Below are 16578 nucleotides of genomic sequence, written 5' to 3'. Positions count from 1 at the left end.
CTACGGAACAGGAACAAACTAACTTCAAAGTTACCGTCAACTTCACTAACAATAACAATAACACAAGGAAAACACGCGTTTCCGACTCGCGGGTTTAACCTTCTTCTGCACCCGGTCGCCCCTGTCACTTCACTCTCCTCGTCTGGTTCTCGTCGTCGCTTATATCCTTTTCTCCAGGTATTCCAGATAGTTCTAGAAATCTCCAGAACAGGTGCGAAACTTCSSGCTTGTCAMTGTCATATTTGACAGTAAATGGGGCCCAAATGGGGCTCCCATTTACTGAAACACCATGAATTTCGATCCCCCATTCCAAACGTGAGTACCCCAGGCCATTTCCGTTACAATATAAATATCAGTACTTTCTTAGTAAATAAAATCGTCAAAACGGTGTACAAAATTTCCGTCACACATGAAATTTGTAAAATCTGAAATTTAAATCAAAATAAAAATTTAAATAAAAGTACAATTTGAAATTTGTAAAATTTCGAGGGTGTTTGTATAAGAAGTTTTTTTTAGAATTGGATAAGTTAGTTTTTGCCCTGTCAACATTCGATGCATTTATTTGAATATGATCACAGCCAAGCACGATTCCAATTGCTGTTTAAAAAATCAAAGATCAGTTCTTTAAATAATAATAATAATGACAATCCTGGAAGATCAAGCCAATATAAATAAAAATGGAAATTTATGAATGCATTCTAACTGAATTCCATATGTTTACAGTTTCAAACAAAGTAAAAAACGAATATCAAGAAATAGATAAACCAAACTAACAAACTCATGAATCTGAAAAACATACAAAACCGGAAAAAATGTAACAAAAGCTGTAGATTAATAACTTTGGTTGTAACCTTACACAATACACAAATGAGTGTATTGTCTTCATTTTAAATAAAAATTGAATTGTTTATTTTATTTAATACTTTGAAGGCCGGAAATGGCTGTTGTCTCCTTCCAATTTAGCCACCCTGTATAAGTTAACAAATTATCTATCTTGATTTCTTCAAACTGTATAAATTAGATGATGAATAGATCCGTTAAGCAGATTTTATTCTAGCAATGAAAAGAAATGTTTAAGCAATGCTAAAAGCCATGAAGAATATTTAAAAGAGAAGGACAAAAATCGCAACACATAAATATTTTAATTGCTTTTCCTAGACAGACTGGTAATAAAACGAGAAAATGTTATAATTGAAGCAAATTGGTTTGGTTTTGAAATTTTCTCAAATCTGGTCAATCAATTTCGATCAATTCCGAAAGCCCAATGAAGCAAAAGTTAAAATAATTCATAATTCATTCATTCAAGGCTTACTTTAATCGAGTTTCGACTAAATGTTGTTTGATTAAAAAAATTAGTTAAAAAATGACGTTGAGAAAACCGCCCAAAATCATTTTTTCCAAATGGAAACCTTAATTTTTGATAATTTTATCTTAACCAGTATTAAAAATAAGGGCAACTTTGTGTAAAGAGGTCTATTCTAAAAGTGTTTGGTTTTCAAAATATTGCCAATTTAATATTCATATGGCTATTTTGTCGCATCTTATTTTAAATACTGTCACTCTCAGTTGCCATGACAAAAGTGGCCATTTTTAATATAAACGAAGATTATTTATACTTATTTATTATTTACGGAGAATGTGATGAAGTTATTTCAAGGATTCAAAATCATTTTCAAACATTCTGTTTTGTGTCAGCGAATATTCAAAATACCCAAACATCCCAATTAGGTTCATTCAACATGCGCAAACCACCACCATCGATCCGAAACAAGAAGCTCCGGTATTCCATTCATGATAATCTTTACGCTACTTTACTACACATTCCAAGACTCCGATGGTCGCGTCGATTCAAATTCCTCGGGCAACCCGATTCCTATTGGCCAGAGTCGAATTATTCCACGCATTCCGACGAAGGTTCGCAGCGGGGCGTTTCCCATTCTTCGGGTCTCCCCGTCTGCCATCGGATGAACGAAAATTCCGCGAATTATTCACGTTTTAGATGGGTTTCGGTTAAAAACCCAGGTTTGAGGTGTCAGAGTAAAAATCCAGATGACAGAATTTAACCACATACAGGATGTTTTTCCCGCCCAATTCCAAATTTATTTAATAAATTCGCTAATTTTTGTTGAAATTCACGCATGCACAAAGTCAATTTGAGGAATTTTGGGAAACTCTAAATTCAAATATTCATGGCAACTGAGAGTGGCGCATTTAAAATAAGATGCGGCAAAATAGCCATATGAAGAAAACATTAAATTGACAATATTGCGAAAACTAAACACTTTTGGAATAGACAACCTTACACAAACTTGCCCTTATTTTTAACACTGAATAAGATAAAATTATTAAAAATGGAGGTTTCCATTTGGAAAAATTGATTTTGGGGGGCTTTCTCAACTTCATTTTGAAACTTATTTTTTTAACTTTGTGTTAATAGTTTTTTAAATGTTGTCGAAAATTCCATGTGACTCAAATTACGTAACACGTATTCCCTTATAGGAAAAATGAATTCGAGTGACTGCATCTGTCATTTTTCACAAAAAAGGTATTCATGTGCTTTCAAATAAAATTCATGTATGTATATTATATATAAATGAATTTTATTTAGAATTTGGATTAGAATTCAAAAATATAGTAATATATAAGGTGTTCCATTTAAAACAAGCAAGCTGATGCCTAGTTCCGGTATAACCGGAAGTGTGACCATATTGACAATATTTTAGATCGCTTGCGCTCAATGACTTCGACATACCGTCCAATTTTCAAATTTCTCCTAATTACAGTTTGCCAGCTATCGATTGCGGCGGTTCCCGGTGGGACACCTTGTATAGAATGAAACTGAGCATGGAATATTAACCTTTAATATTGTTAATCTTAAAACTTTATTTTTGAAAGCTTAAGAGTTTTCAAACATAAAGCCATCAACACCAAACAGACAACGAACTAAACATGTCCTTCAAAATTTCATTTATAACATTCATAGCCACCAAAGTAAAACGTTTGAAACCTTTAAACCCGAAAAGCTGAATCAGAAAAAAGGGTATAAACAAATTTTAAAAAATTATAGTAAGAATGAAAACGGAGGAATGAATGACGGGAATATCAGAGCATTTCAAACTGTGAGTGAAATAAAATTTAAATGAGGAAGATTTTACCGAATAAAAGCAACCTCAACTGCCTTGAAAGAATATATGAGTCTATATAAAAGGTAAAAGTTTAATTTGGGAAGTAATATGAATCAGCTAATGACAAAAACAAGAAAATATTGTAAATAATGTAACAAACACGTACTGAAAAAGTTCACACATGCTATGTTAATATACTTAAGAATTTAACTAACATATAATTTTGACCGGTTAGTTTTATAGGCAAATTATTATAAATTGTTGATTTGTTTTGCGAACGTTCTATTGTTAAGTTTTGGTGGTTTAGCATAACACATTTTAGCGGCAACCCTATAAACTGAGTATGTTAATGTGTTTTAAATCATAGCCATCAGAAACTCACTATTCATTTGGTAGAATTTATAAATATTAAGGAATGAGATAATAGATTCTTTAATGTCAGAAAGATTGATGCGAATTGGAGTCATTTTTAGAATTAGTCATTCGAGCCTGATGAAAATGGTCAGAATTTTCCCAATTTAGGCAACTGTTAAAATCGCCCTACTGGTTAGGAAAATAACGCAAAATGGAGCAAAAAACACTTTGCTTCGGGAAATGGACAAATATCCGCTCAAAAATGGAACATCCCGAAGTTCCCTAAAATGTTGATGAAGCAAATCGCGCACAATATTTTACATCCACTAGTAAAGAATACTAACAATATACTAATATAATCCTCAGAATCGTCGTACTCGGATTTAACATTTATATGCTGCACTTTCGATTTTATGTTTTCAATAAGATTAAATAAGTAGAATCTAATCAAGTTCAGCTTTGGATAGAGATGAGTTATTTAGATGTTATAGCTAGACGGCAAGGCACCTTCAAACTTTAATTAAAGCCACTACAAACTACTGAGATGAAATAAATTAATCAAATGTTTTTGTTGCTTCTAAGTGCGTTATAATTTCAGCTGATGAAAATTAATGACGCTGCCGGAAGAAGCGGCGTAACCGATTTGCTGTCCCTAATTCGGGATGTCCAGTTTTGTCCTTGTCAAATTTGAAAAACCCCTGGAGATTAATTTTTCATTTATATCAGGGAGCTAAAGCTAGATACATTAGTAAGGGAACTTTGGTAAATCGGGTTTTTAGTCGTGGTGTCGATACTCATATTAAAAAATTTCAAAAACAAGCAATAAGCGAGAGAATCATCAACCTCAACTTCAAAAGATCAAAAATAACGATAATTGGAACATACATAATATAAGAAAAATACTATGAATCACTATAACTCGTCTCCAAAGCAGGTCAAACGAGAAAAGTAATTATGCTTAATGACTTAAATGCGGTAGAAGAGCAGGAAACTCACTGAAGATCATGAATGGCTGTTTAAAACATAAAAACCTACACAAACGCATGAATCCAATTACTAGAAATCTAAGATCAATTATCGATTATGTAATAATGAAGCAAATCTCGAAAATAAGTCTCACAAAAATTATACACCTACAAAATCAAATGAGAAACAACATAATTGAAACGGGAGTACAAGACAATTTTATAAGCAAAGGTTAGATCAACAACTACCACAAGAATATAGTCATGAAACAACTGAAAACTTAACTAAAATAATAACAAAAGGAGAGCACCAAGCAGTCAAAGAAGGTATAAAATAAAGTACATCCAAAGAGAAAAATTGATGGTCGAACGATGAGCTGCAAGAATTGAAAAAACAAAAGTTATATTACAGATAATTAAATGCGAAAGAACAAGAACACAAAATAGAATGGAGAACAAAATAGAATAGAAACATTAAATTAATAGAAGGTAAAATTCCTGGATTTTAGGCATTAAACATTTTGAAATTGTCCACTAATTATTTCAAAATCGTCTTCGTCTTCGCAAAATATGAGATTTTTTATTAGAATGTTTTCCTGTTCTAATAATCTGCAACTGAATTTAAGCCACTTTGTGATAATGATAAAACTCAAAATTTAATTTAAATTCGGGATTTTAAATTAAAAAAAATTGTGAATTATTCGTTCAATATATTTTCCGGTCAGAATAAATAAAAATATATCAATTTCTCAAAATCCCGTCCTTTAAATATAGATTGTCCAATACCTAACAGAAATTCGAATTAATGGCAGCCGTTTTCAAAATTATTTACATGGGTCTGTTAGAAATAGACATTAATTTCGTTTTTACCCTGCCAAGTTATACCCTATTTAGGAGCCACAGAAACACGAAAGAGCACATAAATTTCGCCCCGGCTGCTTTTTACCCGATATATCTCCGAGTTGTTTTGCTACAGATTTATTGGTAATATTTTACAGTTGGGGTAGTTCATTTTGTTTGACCAACTAGAGGATATTGTTTTGTTTGAGCAGCTTGATAGTAATTGTTTGCTTGGAAATATTGTGTTGTTTTGAAGTATTTCTATATCTAACTTAAGGGAAAATGTATTTGATGTATTTAAAAATATCGTAATTATAATGCCGATCGATTCAATATGAATCTAATATTCCAAGATTTGTCCGCATTGTTTAATACTATTTCTGTAATACTCACTTTTAAAGCGGCTCAAACCGATGCAAAGTTAAAAATTATCAAATCAAAAAATCAGCTATACTAAATCTTCACTTTATTCAGGGAAAGAATTGGCCATATGAAGTAAACTAACATAACATATGAACAATTGTTAACTATAAACAATATTTGAAGACCCGATGTTTGAAAGCCAGTAGCCAACAACCAGCAGTAATTCTTTAAACGTGTATAAAATTTGTTCCAATTAATCCACTGTAAGCATTAAAATTGATGAAGTCACGATTTTATTCAATTTAGTAAAGAATCCGAATATAGTCCCAAAAGAGAAACTATTATTAGTAGCTACCTACTGCTAGACAATAGAAAAATAATGACTACAGTAACTCGATTGAGTTCAGACTAAAATTAGCCGTAAAAATAATTTACTGCCTGACAATATTATAAAAGCAGATATTTTCAGATCAAAAATTACATTTTATTAATGTAAGAATTATCTGAAAAATCCAATATTAAAATGCCAGTATTAAAGCCTCGTAGCAAAGCATATCCTAAAATTAATAATAAATAAATAAATACGCTAATAAATAAAGGTAAAACTTAAAATTAAATAGTTGTCAAAAATTGAAGAAATGACATAAATTGAAATTAAATAAATATAGTACATTAAGTTTTAGGCAATAATAAAATTAAGTCAGCTAAAATTGACTTGAAAAACATTCTTGTTTACATTCAAACCGTTTCAAAATGTTTAGCAACTTCGGAAAAACAACCGTGTAACGACAATTATCCGGACCAAAACCATTTTCAAATGAAATGCATTAACAAGGTTATTAACCGCTAAAAACTTTCTATAGTAAATAATTCTTTAAAAATTAGATAACAATTAGTGCTGCAACATTGTAAGAAAATCAGAACAATTAATTCCCACAAGAGACAATTAAATGTTGCTAATATCCGACTAGTACGTGTTATTTCCGCTTTTTTTTTTAAGTATATAAAACAATGTCTCGACTTTTTAGGACTAGTTACGAATGAAGAAACTTTTGTATAAGAATCGCTACAAAAAAAAGTTTTATCCTATCATAGCACCAACCAGTCTTTTAGAATCATTTCTCCTAAATACCAACGTGTATAAGCCTAATTTGTACATTTTATTCACCTTACGATGAAGATCTTGTCTTATAACCATATATATACAAAAGTCACCAGAGTACCTTTAGATCACATCGTTTGAATGTTTATTTTTCTCATCCTCCCGTTCTTTGAAAAACCCTTTGCCTGTCTTGCACTCTCTAATTGTTACGGTTTTCAAATTAACGGTTACATCGGTGATGAAAACTTGATCAGCTACTGGATTTCGGGAAAGCCAATATTGGGAACCAGGACTAGTCAACTCTGACGATTCGTGCGAACCGTTATTGTTGTTATTATGACCATTCAATGGTAGAGGCACAATATCTCCTTTCTTAATCTGCAACAATTGAATAGTTTTAAAGTGTTTCCTAAGATGGATAGTAATAGGGCATTCAGAGAGAATTCGCACAGATGTACAAGTACCTCAACTTTCACAGGTCGTTTCTCAGACTCTGCCGAAGGGATAGATTCTTTAGTAGAAGAATTAGCTATGTCGGCATCGGCATCAACATTTTTCTTGTCTAAGGACTGCTGTTTGGCCTGTAACAATTCAATTTATGCAATGCATAAATTTGTCTTAACTAGAAAATTACTTCGTGTTTTATTTTGGGTGGTGGTGGACTAAGATTAGTCGGACTGGTAGTTATAGTAACTCCAATTTTTCCACTCTCAGTGGATAAAACTTCAGCTTTTCGTTTAGTTCCTGCTTCTATTCGCGACAAAAGTGGTCTCCTATCTTCACTGCTTGAACTGTTTGAATTTTCATTATCTGCTGAAATCGGTGCTGCGGTTGAAGTCGATTCTGATGTGTCTTCCGACCCTGGAAGTTAATACGCCTTCTATTAAAAGTGACTTTATTCGGTAATAATGTACCTGTCCTAGTTTCTTCATCTTCAATTAAACCGGGAACAATTTCGCGTTCTTCACTTTTCTTATTGACAATATCGTCTTGATTCTTATCTGTATCCTTTTTCCTGTCGTATTTACCGCTTGAAATATGAGTTGTAGGGGCTTCATCTTGGCTTTCATCGCCTGCAATCAGGAAAATTTATTGATCATCTGGACACTGTACATATTCAATTTGAATAGCCTGTATTGTTGAGACACAATATCTCATTCGCTACTCTAAAACGGCAAATAACATGCAACGTGCCTTCATCTTCGGTTTCAACTTCCCTCTGGGATTCTTTCTTTTCTTTTCTTTTGGGACCCCTTTTGGCACTTCCTTCATTTCTCTGTGAAAGTTCAAATAATTCAATCAGCCTTGCATCCAGAATGTTCTCCTCTGGTTCCCATGTGTTGTGCTTTTGACTCCAGCCTTTCCATTTCACGTAAAATTCGACTATACCCTGAGAACAACGTTTGATTCGTAATTATTTGTTTCGTGTAATAATCGAATAGATTATCAACAGAGTTTATAACGGTGTTTACGCTTGCATTTGCGTAAAGTAGAAAACCAAAACGGCCGTTGATATTTTTCAGAGCTTTAATTAAACTTTTAACTTAAAGTAGGCGCAATATTCGCCGTGGTTTTTCAAAAGCAGCCTTGTTAAGTATCTCAACTGATTTTATTATTATTTACTACAGGTGAAATCGATTTCTAGTCAATTGTTGTCAAAGTTTAGTCTCGTGTCTTATGCTTTTTCCGAGGATACTAAAGTATGCTGTAAATTATATTATCAATTTATTGCACATTTTTATTGCACAATGGAAAATTGCACAAAAATTGACTGCATATTTCCAAAATTAACAGACCTCATTGTCTTATCACGAGTCAAAAACTCTCTTCTGCACGATATATTGCTCAAAAAACGTTTTCTTATGTAATGAATAATAAAATATGTCAGTTTACTAAGTACATTACTTGTACGTTTATTTGCGCGGGAAAGCAAAAGCGGATGCAAGCGAAACTATGATTGTGTTACAAAGATAAAAACATCGTTTGGACCAAATTACGTACATATTTAAAGCGTAAAAAGTCTAAAAATTAAGCAGAAATAGGACAAACTATTTCTGATTATTTTATAATTTACTTATTATTATCATTATCTCTACATTTAAGAACTCGATTGTTAGTACCTTGCGGTTCCGTTTCTTCATAATCCTCTCTGCAGCATACACTTGGTCCCCCAATTCTATTCGATCCATTTCTTTATCGTTTTTAAGTAGTAATGTGCTGAACGTTCAGTTTGATTGTACGAAGTATTGCAAATAACTCGAAATCAGTTAGTAGTAGAAAATATGACAAACATGTTCACGTATTGTATAACAAAAGGGTGCAAACGGTGTAAAATGCCCTTTATTTGGGATTCACTATCAACAACAATTAACCGAAGAACAAAGGGCTGAAATGTTTGTCAAGTGGTATTCCTTGCGTTACAGAAACGCATTAGAAAACATCTACATTTTGGATGCAGCAAAGTCACGAATTACCAGCACTAACCGTTCAAACTGAAATTGTTCAATTTAGTATTGTTTATCTGGTTTATCAATATTTATATTTACAATTGTCCCCACAAAACTTTGAAATGCTTGACAGTTCAAACGTCTCTGTCAGATCCATGTGGAGTGGTTTCGTACTAGGGATGACACGAAATTCTTGTCACAAATATTTTGGAACAGATATTGGTATGGAACAGTCGGTACCTGTTATCGATATTTAAAATAACAGGGCTCGCCTACGATGCTGATCCATGATACAATGAATACAAGGTAGAATATTAATCGGTCGAAAACTCGATTTTCGTGCGCACATGACGTCACTGGTTAGCACTTTGGTAAAGTGAACAGCTGATCCCATTTAAAATGCATGTAGCAGATTTTCATTGAATTTAAAACGCAATAGTTCAAAAGTGGAAAGTTATATGAGGACATGGTTTGCATTGTTGTATAGCTCAATGATTTCAAAATCGCGTTTAGAACCTGATTTGGGCTTATTGCTAAGAAAAATACCCTAAAAAAGTATTTACAAAATCTCTGATTTTCAGTGTTTTAGCTTGCTGTGTTGCCAGAGTGTCATTCGTAAAATCCGTTAGAGCCAAACGAAACAATTACATTATTAACATTATATCATTCAATGACTTCATTGAATCATGGGGTGAATGCGTTTGGGCGTATTTGGGAATCTTGTAGACAAACAAGTTTGACAGTTGGAAAGTTCACTGTAGAACGTGTGCAATCTATGGGAGAATGCTTGTTGTCGTGCGGATACGATTATCTGAGGGCATATTCGTATTTCAAAAATGATGATTATGAGAGGAATTTGCAATTCGAACTTTTGGGGTACTTGCCAAAAGCAAAGGCTATACTTTAGTGCACATCTGGCAACTATACTAGCCTACAAAATAAATAAATTTATGTTACTATTCATTTTCAAGTTTAAAACTAGCTGCAAAGCATTTTGTAATTATAAAGAAGATTTATTAAAAAATGTGACAAAGACTAAATAAGCTATATTTAATCACATTTAGCAGACAGGCAAAAATCACGAAACGCAGTGATTTCCACTGACGTCACGCAAATCGGCGCAAGATCCTACCTTGTATTCATTGGTCACATTCAGCCATAGAGTAAATAGTATCTATTACTGCTTAGATCCCGGGCCTATTTATTGGTCTCGTCCGTAAGACAGTATACAGATTGGAAGTTGTATTTGAACCCAAACGGCGCAGATATTATTGGGTGAGATATAGCGTTTGTTGTTTCGGTTGGAGCTGCTACCACAGATCACAGAGGTTCTCTGTAATCTGTGGCTGCTACTTGATAAGTAGCTGATAGAGTTCGCCACACTTTGCCTAACGTAACCTCAAACTCACTTGCGCATGTCATTTAAATAACGAGTCAGGTTGGCTTATATGCGCTAGTCTTGTCTCTGTTCGTGCTAGTGTTCGAAGCAGGGATGCCAGGTCTACCGATTTTTCGGTAGATCTACCGATTTGTCAAGGAACCTACCGATGACCATGCAGATTTCTACCGAAAAGTAACAAATAAAAGTTGAAAAAATGTACGTGGATTACTTAAAATAATATAACATCAAAGTACGTTGGTAATAGCAGACATTTTATTTTAGCACACCTCGTATTTTAGAGTTCTTTTTCAAACATAAAATGAATCAAGCCCGCCATATAGATCATAAATATGATAAAATTATGTTTTATGGATCCTGCAATAGTGAAATCAGGTTCCCCAGTATTTTTTTGTTTTAGAGCCAATCAAAGCCAAATCTGAGTTTTGGAGCCAAGTACCAATATTGAAATATGGAGCTGGTACATTCGTGTTTCCAATTGTATTTGTAACCTACTTATTACCTACTCATCAGCCAAGTTGAACAGATATTTTCATAGGTTAATCTTATGATACAATGAATACATTCATGTATGCATGTATACATTCATGTATGCATTGTATCATGGGTTAATCTAATGAAAACTAAGTTGAGAAGTAAGCTAAAAACGCGTACAATTTCATATTTACTTCTTTACTGACTTATGTTTATTTTAGTATTCCTGAAAGTTTAAAAAATTTGAAAAACGCGCGATTTCAGGGAGCCTTTAATAATGAAAGAAAAATGAGTACCGATTTTCTACCGAAAAGTCTCAAGCTTATCTACCGACACTCGATTTTCGGACCTGGCAACCCTGGTTCGAGTTATTCATCGTCACAGAACATACCCCCTTCCATAACCACAGAACCAGGGGGGATATGTTGTGTTCATCGTGTGCTTATCATAGAGTAAGTAAAATAAGTTATTTTACTTACTCTATGGTGCTTATCACAGAGATACTCTGCTTTCATTTGTGTTTTGGTATTCAGTCAGAGACAAGTTATTACACAATAAGCCTTGTTCTGTGGACAAGTTTCAGTAAGGACAAGTGCTTGTCTCTGCTTTCAGTCTTTATCTATGGTAAGATGTGCGTAATTTTTAAATCTTCTTTTATAAAGTCAATCATTCAATATTATTAGCCTGTATATATATTTTTTCTTATTTGCTACTGTTTTGAATATTTTCAGTATACTATTTTTAAGCTAAAATGATGATTTAGAGAAAATTCGTTTAAGGTTATAAACTGAATACCCATGTGGATGCTATTCTAGGGCGGTCTGATTCTCTGTTAGCCGTTCTACTACATCTGCTTCAACAAATGCAGCAAGCTAAAGCCACCTTTAATTTTTGCAGTCTCACCGAAAGATCAGTGCCTCTCGTCACAGTTTCATGGACTTCTACCCCCAAAAAAGGCCCAAGAGGCATCGTGGTAGGTCAAGGCGTTCCCTAAGGATGGCCCATCAAAACCCGTGCATACAATACAAAGTTGGTATGACCCACGTGGTTCCTGAAGCTGATCGTCTAGGTTCAAGTAAGTAGCTAATCCATCGAATACTATTTCCACACTACTAGATAAACGCCATAAAATATCAGGGAAGCTTTATGAATCACGTTATTACAGAAAAAAATCAATATATTGTTATTGACATGGTCAGTTAGGAGCTTACCCTCCTGCTGTTGGCAATGGGAGTCCTTTTTCAACGGGGCTTCTGCCATAGTGTCATAGAACATGCACCCCTAGGGTGGTGCGGGAAATATATTCCTGAAACAGTGTGTAAGTCCCTGGACTATGGCACATTGAAAACCATATTTCTCACATACCCATTTTTTTAAACCATTAATTTTGATGTACGACAATCTGCTGAGTTGTGTTAATGAAAATTTTTATAATTTAGATTAAACTGCTCAAGCAAAGGCAAAAGAACGCTCAGATTATGCAATTAATGGCGGTGCCATTGCTGAAAAAGTTGCATGGGCTGAAGAACATCTGGAAGAGCCCTTCCCTGTCAAACAAGTATTTGGCCAAGACAAAATTATTATCGGAATTACCAAGGGCAAAGGTAAGTGTCCTAACATATAGTCATTCATTAACATATTATGATGGAATTTCATGGAACGTGTTTTCTGATTATAATTGAGAATATAACCATGCTGCCTTCCTACTGACCATATTTAAAAATTATTATTGATCGCATAACTGTGGGTCTAATTATGGCTTTTTCACCAGGTGTTACCTCAAGATAGCATACGAAGAAATTGCCCCGTAAGACTCACAAAGGTCTAAGGGAAACTTGCCTGTATTGGAGCATGGCATCCTTCCAGAGTGTCAACGGCAAAGTAAGTACAAGGAATAAATTCAGTTTTGTTCAACGGTTTTCTGGTTAAATGATGATACTATAGAGCCAAAAGGATTATGAATACTTCGTGATTCTGAATGATAGGACTGATTCTTTTGTCAATAGTATTTACTAACTTGTTTTCGCGTTACTCTTCTACATTTGAGGTTTTTTCCAGGTTATCAAGAACAACGCTTCTACTGAACACGATCTTTCAGAGAAGATCATTATCCCCATAGGAGAATTCCCCCATTATGGTGAAGTTAACAATGACCACATCATGATTAAGGGTTGTTGCATGGGGCCTAAGAAACCTGTTCATCACTTTGAGAAAGGTAAGTTGCCACTGATAAATGGTTATTCAATTGTACCGATTAATCTAATCTATATCCCATGTGGTATTTACCATGTTTATTTTTTCAGTCGCTCCTTGTGCACTCCAGTGTGTTGCTCTGGAGAAGATCAATATTAAGTTCATCGATACACCCTCCAAATTCGGTCATGGTCGGTTCCAGACTCCTGCCGATAAGGCTGCCTTTACGCGTCCTGTTAAAAAGGACAGGTTGGAGGAGTAGGCCAAATCGGCTCCTGTAGCAGTCGCCAAAGAATTTAAGATTCTTTCAAATAAATGACTACACAAAAATGAAGTTTCTTCCTTGCTCCCTGCGTGACCCAAACTAAACTAAAGCGTTTAATTTTTTTATTGGTGTACATAACCGCAGTAAAAGTAGTCTTGAGTCCTGAGATTCAATAGGAGATTTTTTACGTTTGAACCCCTTTAGGTGAACTGTTTCAGGAAGTATAGAACATAATTACATTGTTGCAATGATTAGAATGGCGTTTATGCAGTCAATTAAGAATATTCAAAACTATAACCAGCATAGTCTGCGTCTTTCATTGCATGCTGCTCGAATTGACGGCCTTTGCATTATTCCGTTTATGGAAGGGGATGCGATTAATCAATCTAGTTTCAGAATGTTCCTAGTTCACTAGTCACCTGAATTTAGTGTGGCTCACTGGCAGAAGTATGAAAAATGGTGAGGACAATTAGGTATTTAACAAGACTGATCGTTATAAATATTGGTATATTCAAAAGGAAATCAATGTTATTGCATGAAAAGTACGAATTATCTTACAATACTAAAGTAATGGGAATATTTTTCCCGCTTAACAATTGAATCTTAAACCAAATACCCAGTTTTATTAACTACATTGAATTAGGTCGTTTTATAGAGCTTTTACCTTCAGCTGCTTCATTCGGGGCGCTCTCTTTTTGGCTTGGCGTTTCTCTTCTTTTATTTCCCAACGCCTCTGTTTTTCCGGATCTTCTTCAGCCATTACTCGTTCTTTTTCCTGGCGTTTCTTTTCTATCCGTACAGCGGCCGCAGCTTCAGCTCGAGCTTGATGAGTAGATTTTAGATAGGCTCCTTCAACTTTCTGTCGGTTTTTAATAGCCTTTACTTTCCCTGTAATGCATATGATATTGCATACATAATTCATAGGTTTTCAAATGCTTCTCACCTTCTTTTGACAAGCGATATCTCTTAATTTTATCAATTGAGTAAAATACCATACTCATTAATGGTTTCAGTCTTGTTACGGCTTCCTCAATTGGCACACCTTTAGTTGGCAGGTTAAATCCAAACCTTAATACCTATGAAAACCACAGAAAATAAAATATTGCGGTGTTACAAAACTTTCGATTGGTGTGCAAATTGTTTACGAACCTTATCTACATCAGGTAATTTATTTGGAGTACTAGAACTAGTATCTTCTTGCGGTTTTACGCCAGAAAATTGGTCCGAAAAGTGAATATAATCGACATATTCTGGATACTTGTTTAATATGGCATCTATTTTAGTGTCTAAAATCGCGGAAGAAACTTCGCCCATTTCTGACATCACTTGAAAGCTGGTCGGGATGTTAAATTTTTCTCCGCCCTGAAATTCATCCATTCAAAAAATCTGAAAGCCCAATCCAATCAAAATCTATAAACCTTTCTTTCAGGACAATAAATGCTAATATCCTGTAAATCTTTCGTCATTTGCAGTGCTGTTTTTTTACTAGCAACCGCAAATACGAAGGAATCCATATCCTCTTTGTTCATCATCACTGTTATGTGTATCTGGTCCAATGATGGTTTCATCAAATTCGCCACGAGTCCTACTAAATCATGACGCTGAAACCCATGTTGATGTAAAACGTTTCGACTTAAAGCTGATACAAAGACCTTCTTTAGGGCTTATTTACCTTAATCATTCGTAACTCCACCAGCATTCCTTCACAGCAAGTTCTCCCACTGCACCACAACAAAAACACACTTTCACTTTCCTTAATAAAGTTAACATCATCATTTCGTTCTTGGCTTCCATCATCACCAACCAAAGCAAAGTTTTCCTCGAGAATTTGCCTATGCGCTTGAAACCATGTGTTGGCAATTTTACCATTTTTTTTTCTACCTTAAAAGTAAAACAATTCCAATGACTCTTGGAGCTTAAAATAGATGTAACTGCGTAACATATTTAAAAACCATGCGACAACTACCTAGCATATAATTCATAAAGTAAGCAACCAATCCTGTTGCCATTAGTATTTCAAGATAATAATTCTCCCAGTTAAGCGTCAAGTTAACAGGAACCTTGGCTATAGTTATCTTTGGCTCTGAAACGGGTTTTTCCTCTTTTTCCTCAAAGCCTTCAAACTCATCTGCATCTTGAAAGTGCTCGAATTCTGGATCGATATCGATTTCATCTTCAACTTTTACCTTGAAAGTGCAAGATTGGAAAATATAACTATATAATATTGACCATGATAACTGTTGATTTAAAGTTAAATTATTGAAATACTATATGTCAATATGTTTTAGGAAGATGTTTTTTATATATGGTTTTTCAATTACTTTTTCTACCTTATTTTGAGGCGTATTTTCGATCGAACATCTCATAAATTGTTCATTATTTTACATAATTAAAATCATTATGTTTAAAAATGTTTAATCTAAAGTATGACTCGAGCCTTAACAAGGCAACGGAATTCCATATCAGACAACAACTTGTTTACTAAAGGGATTAAAACTAGACTTTCACGCAACCTTTTCTGAGGCATTACATGTATTATATTTCACGATCTGATGAGTTATACAATCTTACAATGGGGGCGACTTGAAAATGTTGACTGTCTGATAAGAAAACCTAAAGTTCCTAAACCTTTCAATTTAATATTATCTGAAAACTTAGAATAAGACTAGAGGTAGAGGTATTAGCCAGGAGGACATCCGAACAAGGCTAGAACATTTTAAAGTTCATTTTCTAAACGATCGATACGATGGCTTTCGAGCGACTTGAAAAGGAAATATGCCTTTACTTTTTAAAGTTTTTGGAATATACAGGGTTGCTCATTAGTGCGTCAAAGTGCGATATCTCAGTAAATATGAAGTTTACAAGAAAATTCGTCCAACGAAAGTTTTTCACGTTTAAAAGGTCCACATTCTAAAATTACTTTCCAATATACAAGGTGCATCATAAACGTGTGGTAGTTACCAACTCTGGTTTTTTAAATGAAACCCCCCCTTTTTTTTGTTATTTTCAGATTGGCCGTTCAATTTTAATTTATGTTTGTTTCAACCGTTT

At 34.1% G+C, this 16578-nt stretch overlaps 3 protein-coding genes, 1 long non-coding RNA gene and 1 other non-coding gene across 7 annotated transcripts in view; 2 read left to right on the top strand and 3 right to left on the bottom strand.

Moving 5' to 3' along the window:
* Positions 1-5733: 5733 nt before the first annotated feature.
* Positions 5734-10137, bottom strand: LOC109538371 (polycomb group protein Pc). Its single transcript, XM_019905589.2, has 7 exons — positions 9296-10137; positions 8870-9241; positions 7944-8139; positions 7664-7822; positions 7384-7610; positions 7214-7330; positions 5734-7127 (listed from the first exon to the last, which is right to left on the bottom strand). The coding sequence occupies exons 2-7, from the start codon at positions 8936-8938 to the stop codon at positions 6873-6875; spliced, it is 1023 nt and encodes a 340-aa protein (XP_019761148.1). The 5' UTR covers positions 8939-9241; positions 9296-10137; the 3' UTR covers positions 5734-6872.
* Positions 10138-11444: 1307 nt separating this feature from the next.
* Positions 11445-13592, top strand: LOC109538337 (60S ribosomal protein L3). Of its 3 annotated transcripts, none has more exons than XM_019905537.2 (6): positions 11445-11521; positions 11967-12144; positions 12509-12673; positions 12841-12950; positions 13128-13284; positions 13373-13592. In XM_019905537.2, exons 4-6 carry the CDS (start codon positions 12921-12923, stop codon positions 13522-13524), a joined length of 339 nt encoding a protein of 112 aa, XP_019761096.1. In that variant the 5' UTR covers positions 11445-11521; positions 11967-12144; positions 12509-12673; positions 12841-12920; the 3' UTR covers positions 13525-13592. The 3 variants fall into 3 exon arrangements, with proteins under 3 accessions (XP_019761096.1, XP_019761094.1, XP_019761095.1); XM_019905535.2 differs by having other exon boundaries at positions 11461-11693; XM_019905536.2 differs by having other exon boundaries at positions 11462-11700.
* On the top strand, positions 11821-11898 carry LOC125503598. Its single transcript, XR_007280981.1, has one exon. It is a non-coding gene; the product is annotated as a small nucleolar RNA U43 (small nucleolar RNA).
* Positions 12024-12510, bottom strand: LOC109538338. The gene is made up of 2 exons (XR_002172030.2): positions 12281-12510; positions 12024-12181 (listed from the first exon to the last, which is right to left on the bottom strand). It is a non-coding gene; the product is annotated as an uncharacterized LOC109538338 (long non-coding RNA).
* A 425-nt stretch (positions 13593-14017) lies between the features above and the next one.
* Positions 14018-16578, bottom strand: part of LOC109538336 (PAT complex subunit CCDC47) — a 4420-nt gene continuing 1859 nt past the window's right edge. Inside the window, exons 2-7 of the mRNA XM_019905534.1 lie at positions 15494-15713; positions 15200-15408; positions 14946-15128; positions 14677-14889; positions 14471-14603; positions 14018-14415 (exon numbers count right to left, since the gene is read on the bottom strand). Coding sequence (XP_019761093.1) covers positions 14177-14415; positions 14471-14603; positions 14677-14889; positions 14946-15128; positions 15200-15408; positions 15494-15713 — 1197 coding nt within the window. The 3' untranslated portion in view covers positions 14018-14176. The remainder of the gene's footprint in view (positions 14416-14470; positions 14604-14676; positions 14890-14945; positions 15129-15199; positions 15409-15493; positions 15714-16578) is intronic.

This window comes from Dendroctonus ponderosae, unplaced genomic scaffold, assembly GCF_020466585.1.
Source record: "Dendroctonus ponderosae isolate FM_Combo_2020 unplaced genomic scaffold, Dpon_F_20191213v2 Dpon_F_20191213_2, whole genome shotgun sequence".
NCBI lineage: Eukaryota > Metazoa > Arthropoda > Insecta > Coleoptera > Curculionidae > Dendroctonus > Dendroctonus ponderosae.
Note: the sequence above shows the minus strand (reverse complement) of the source record. Positions and strands in the feature narration are given on the sequence as shown.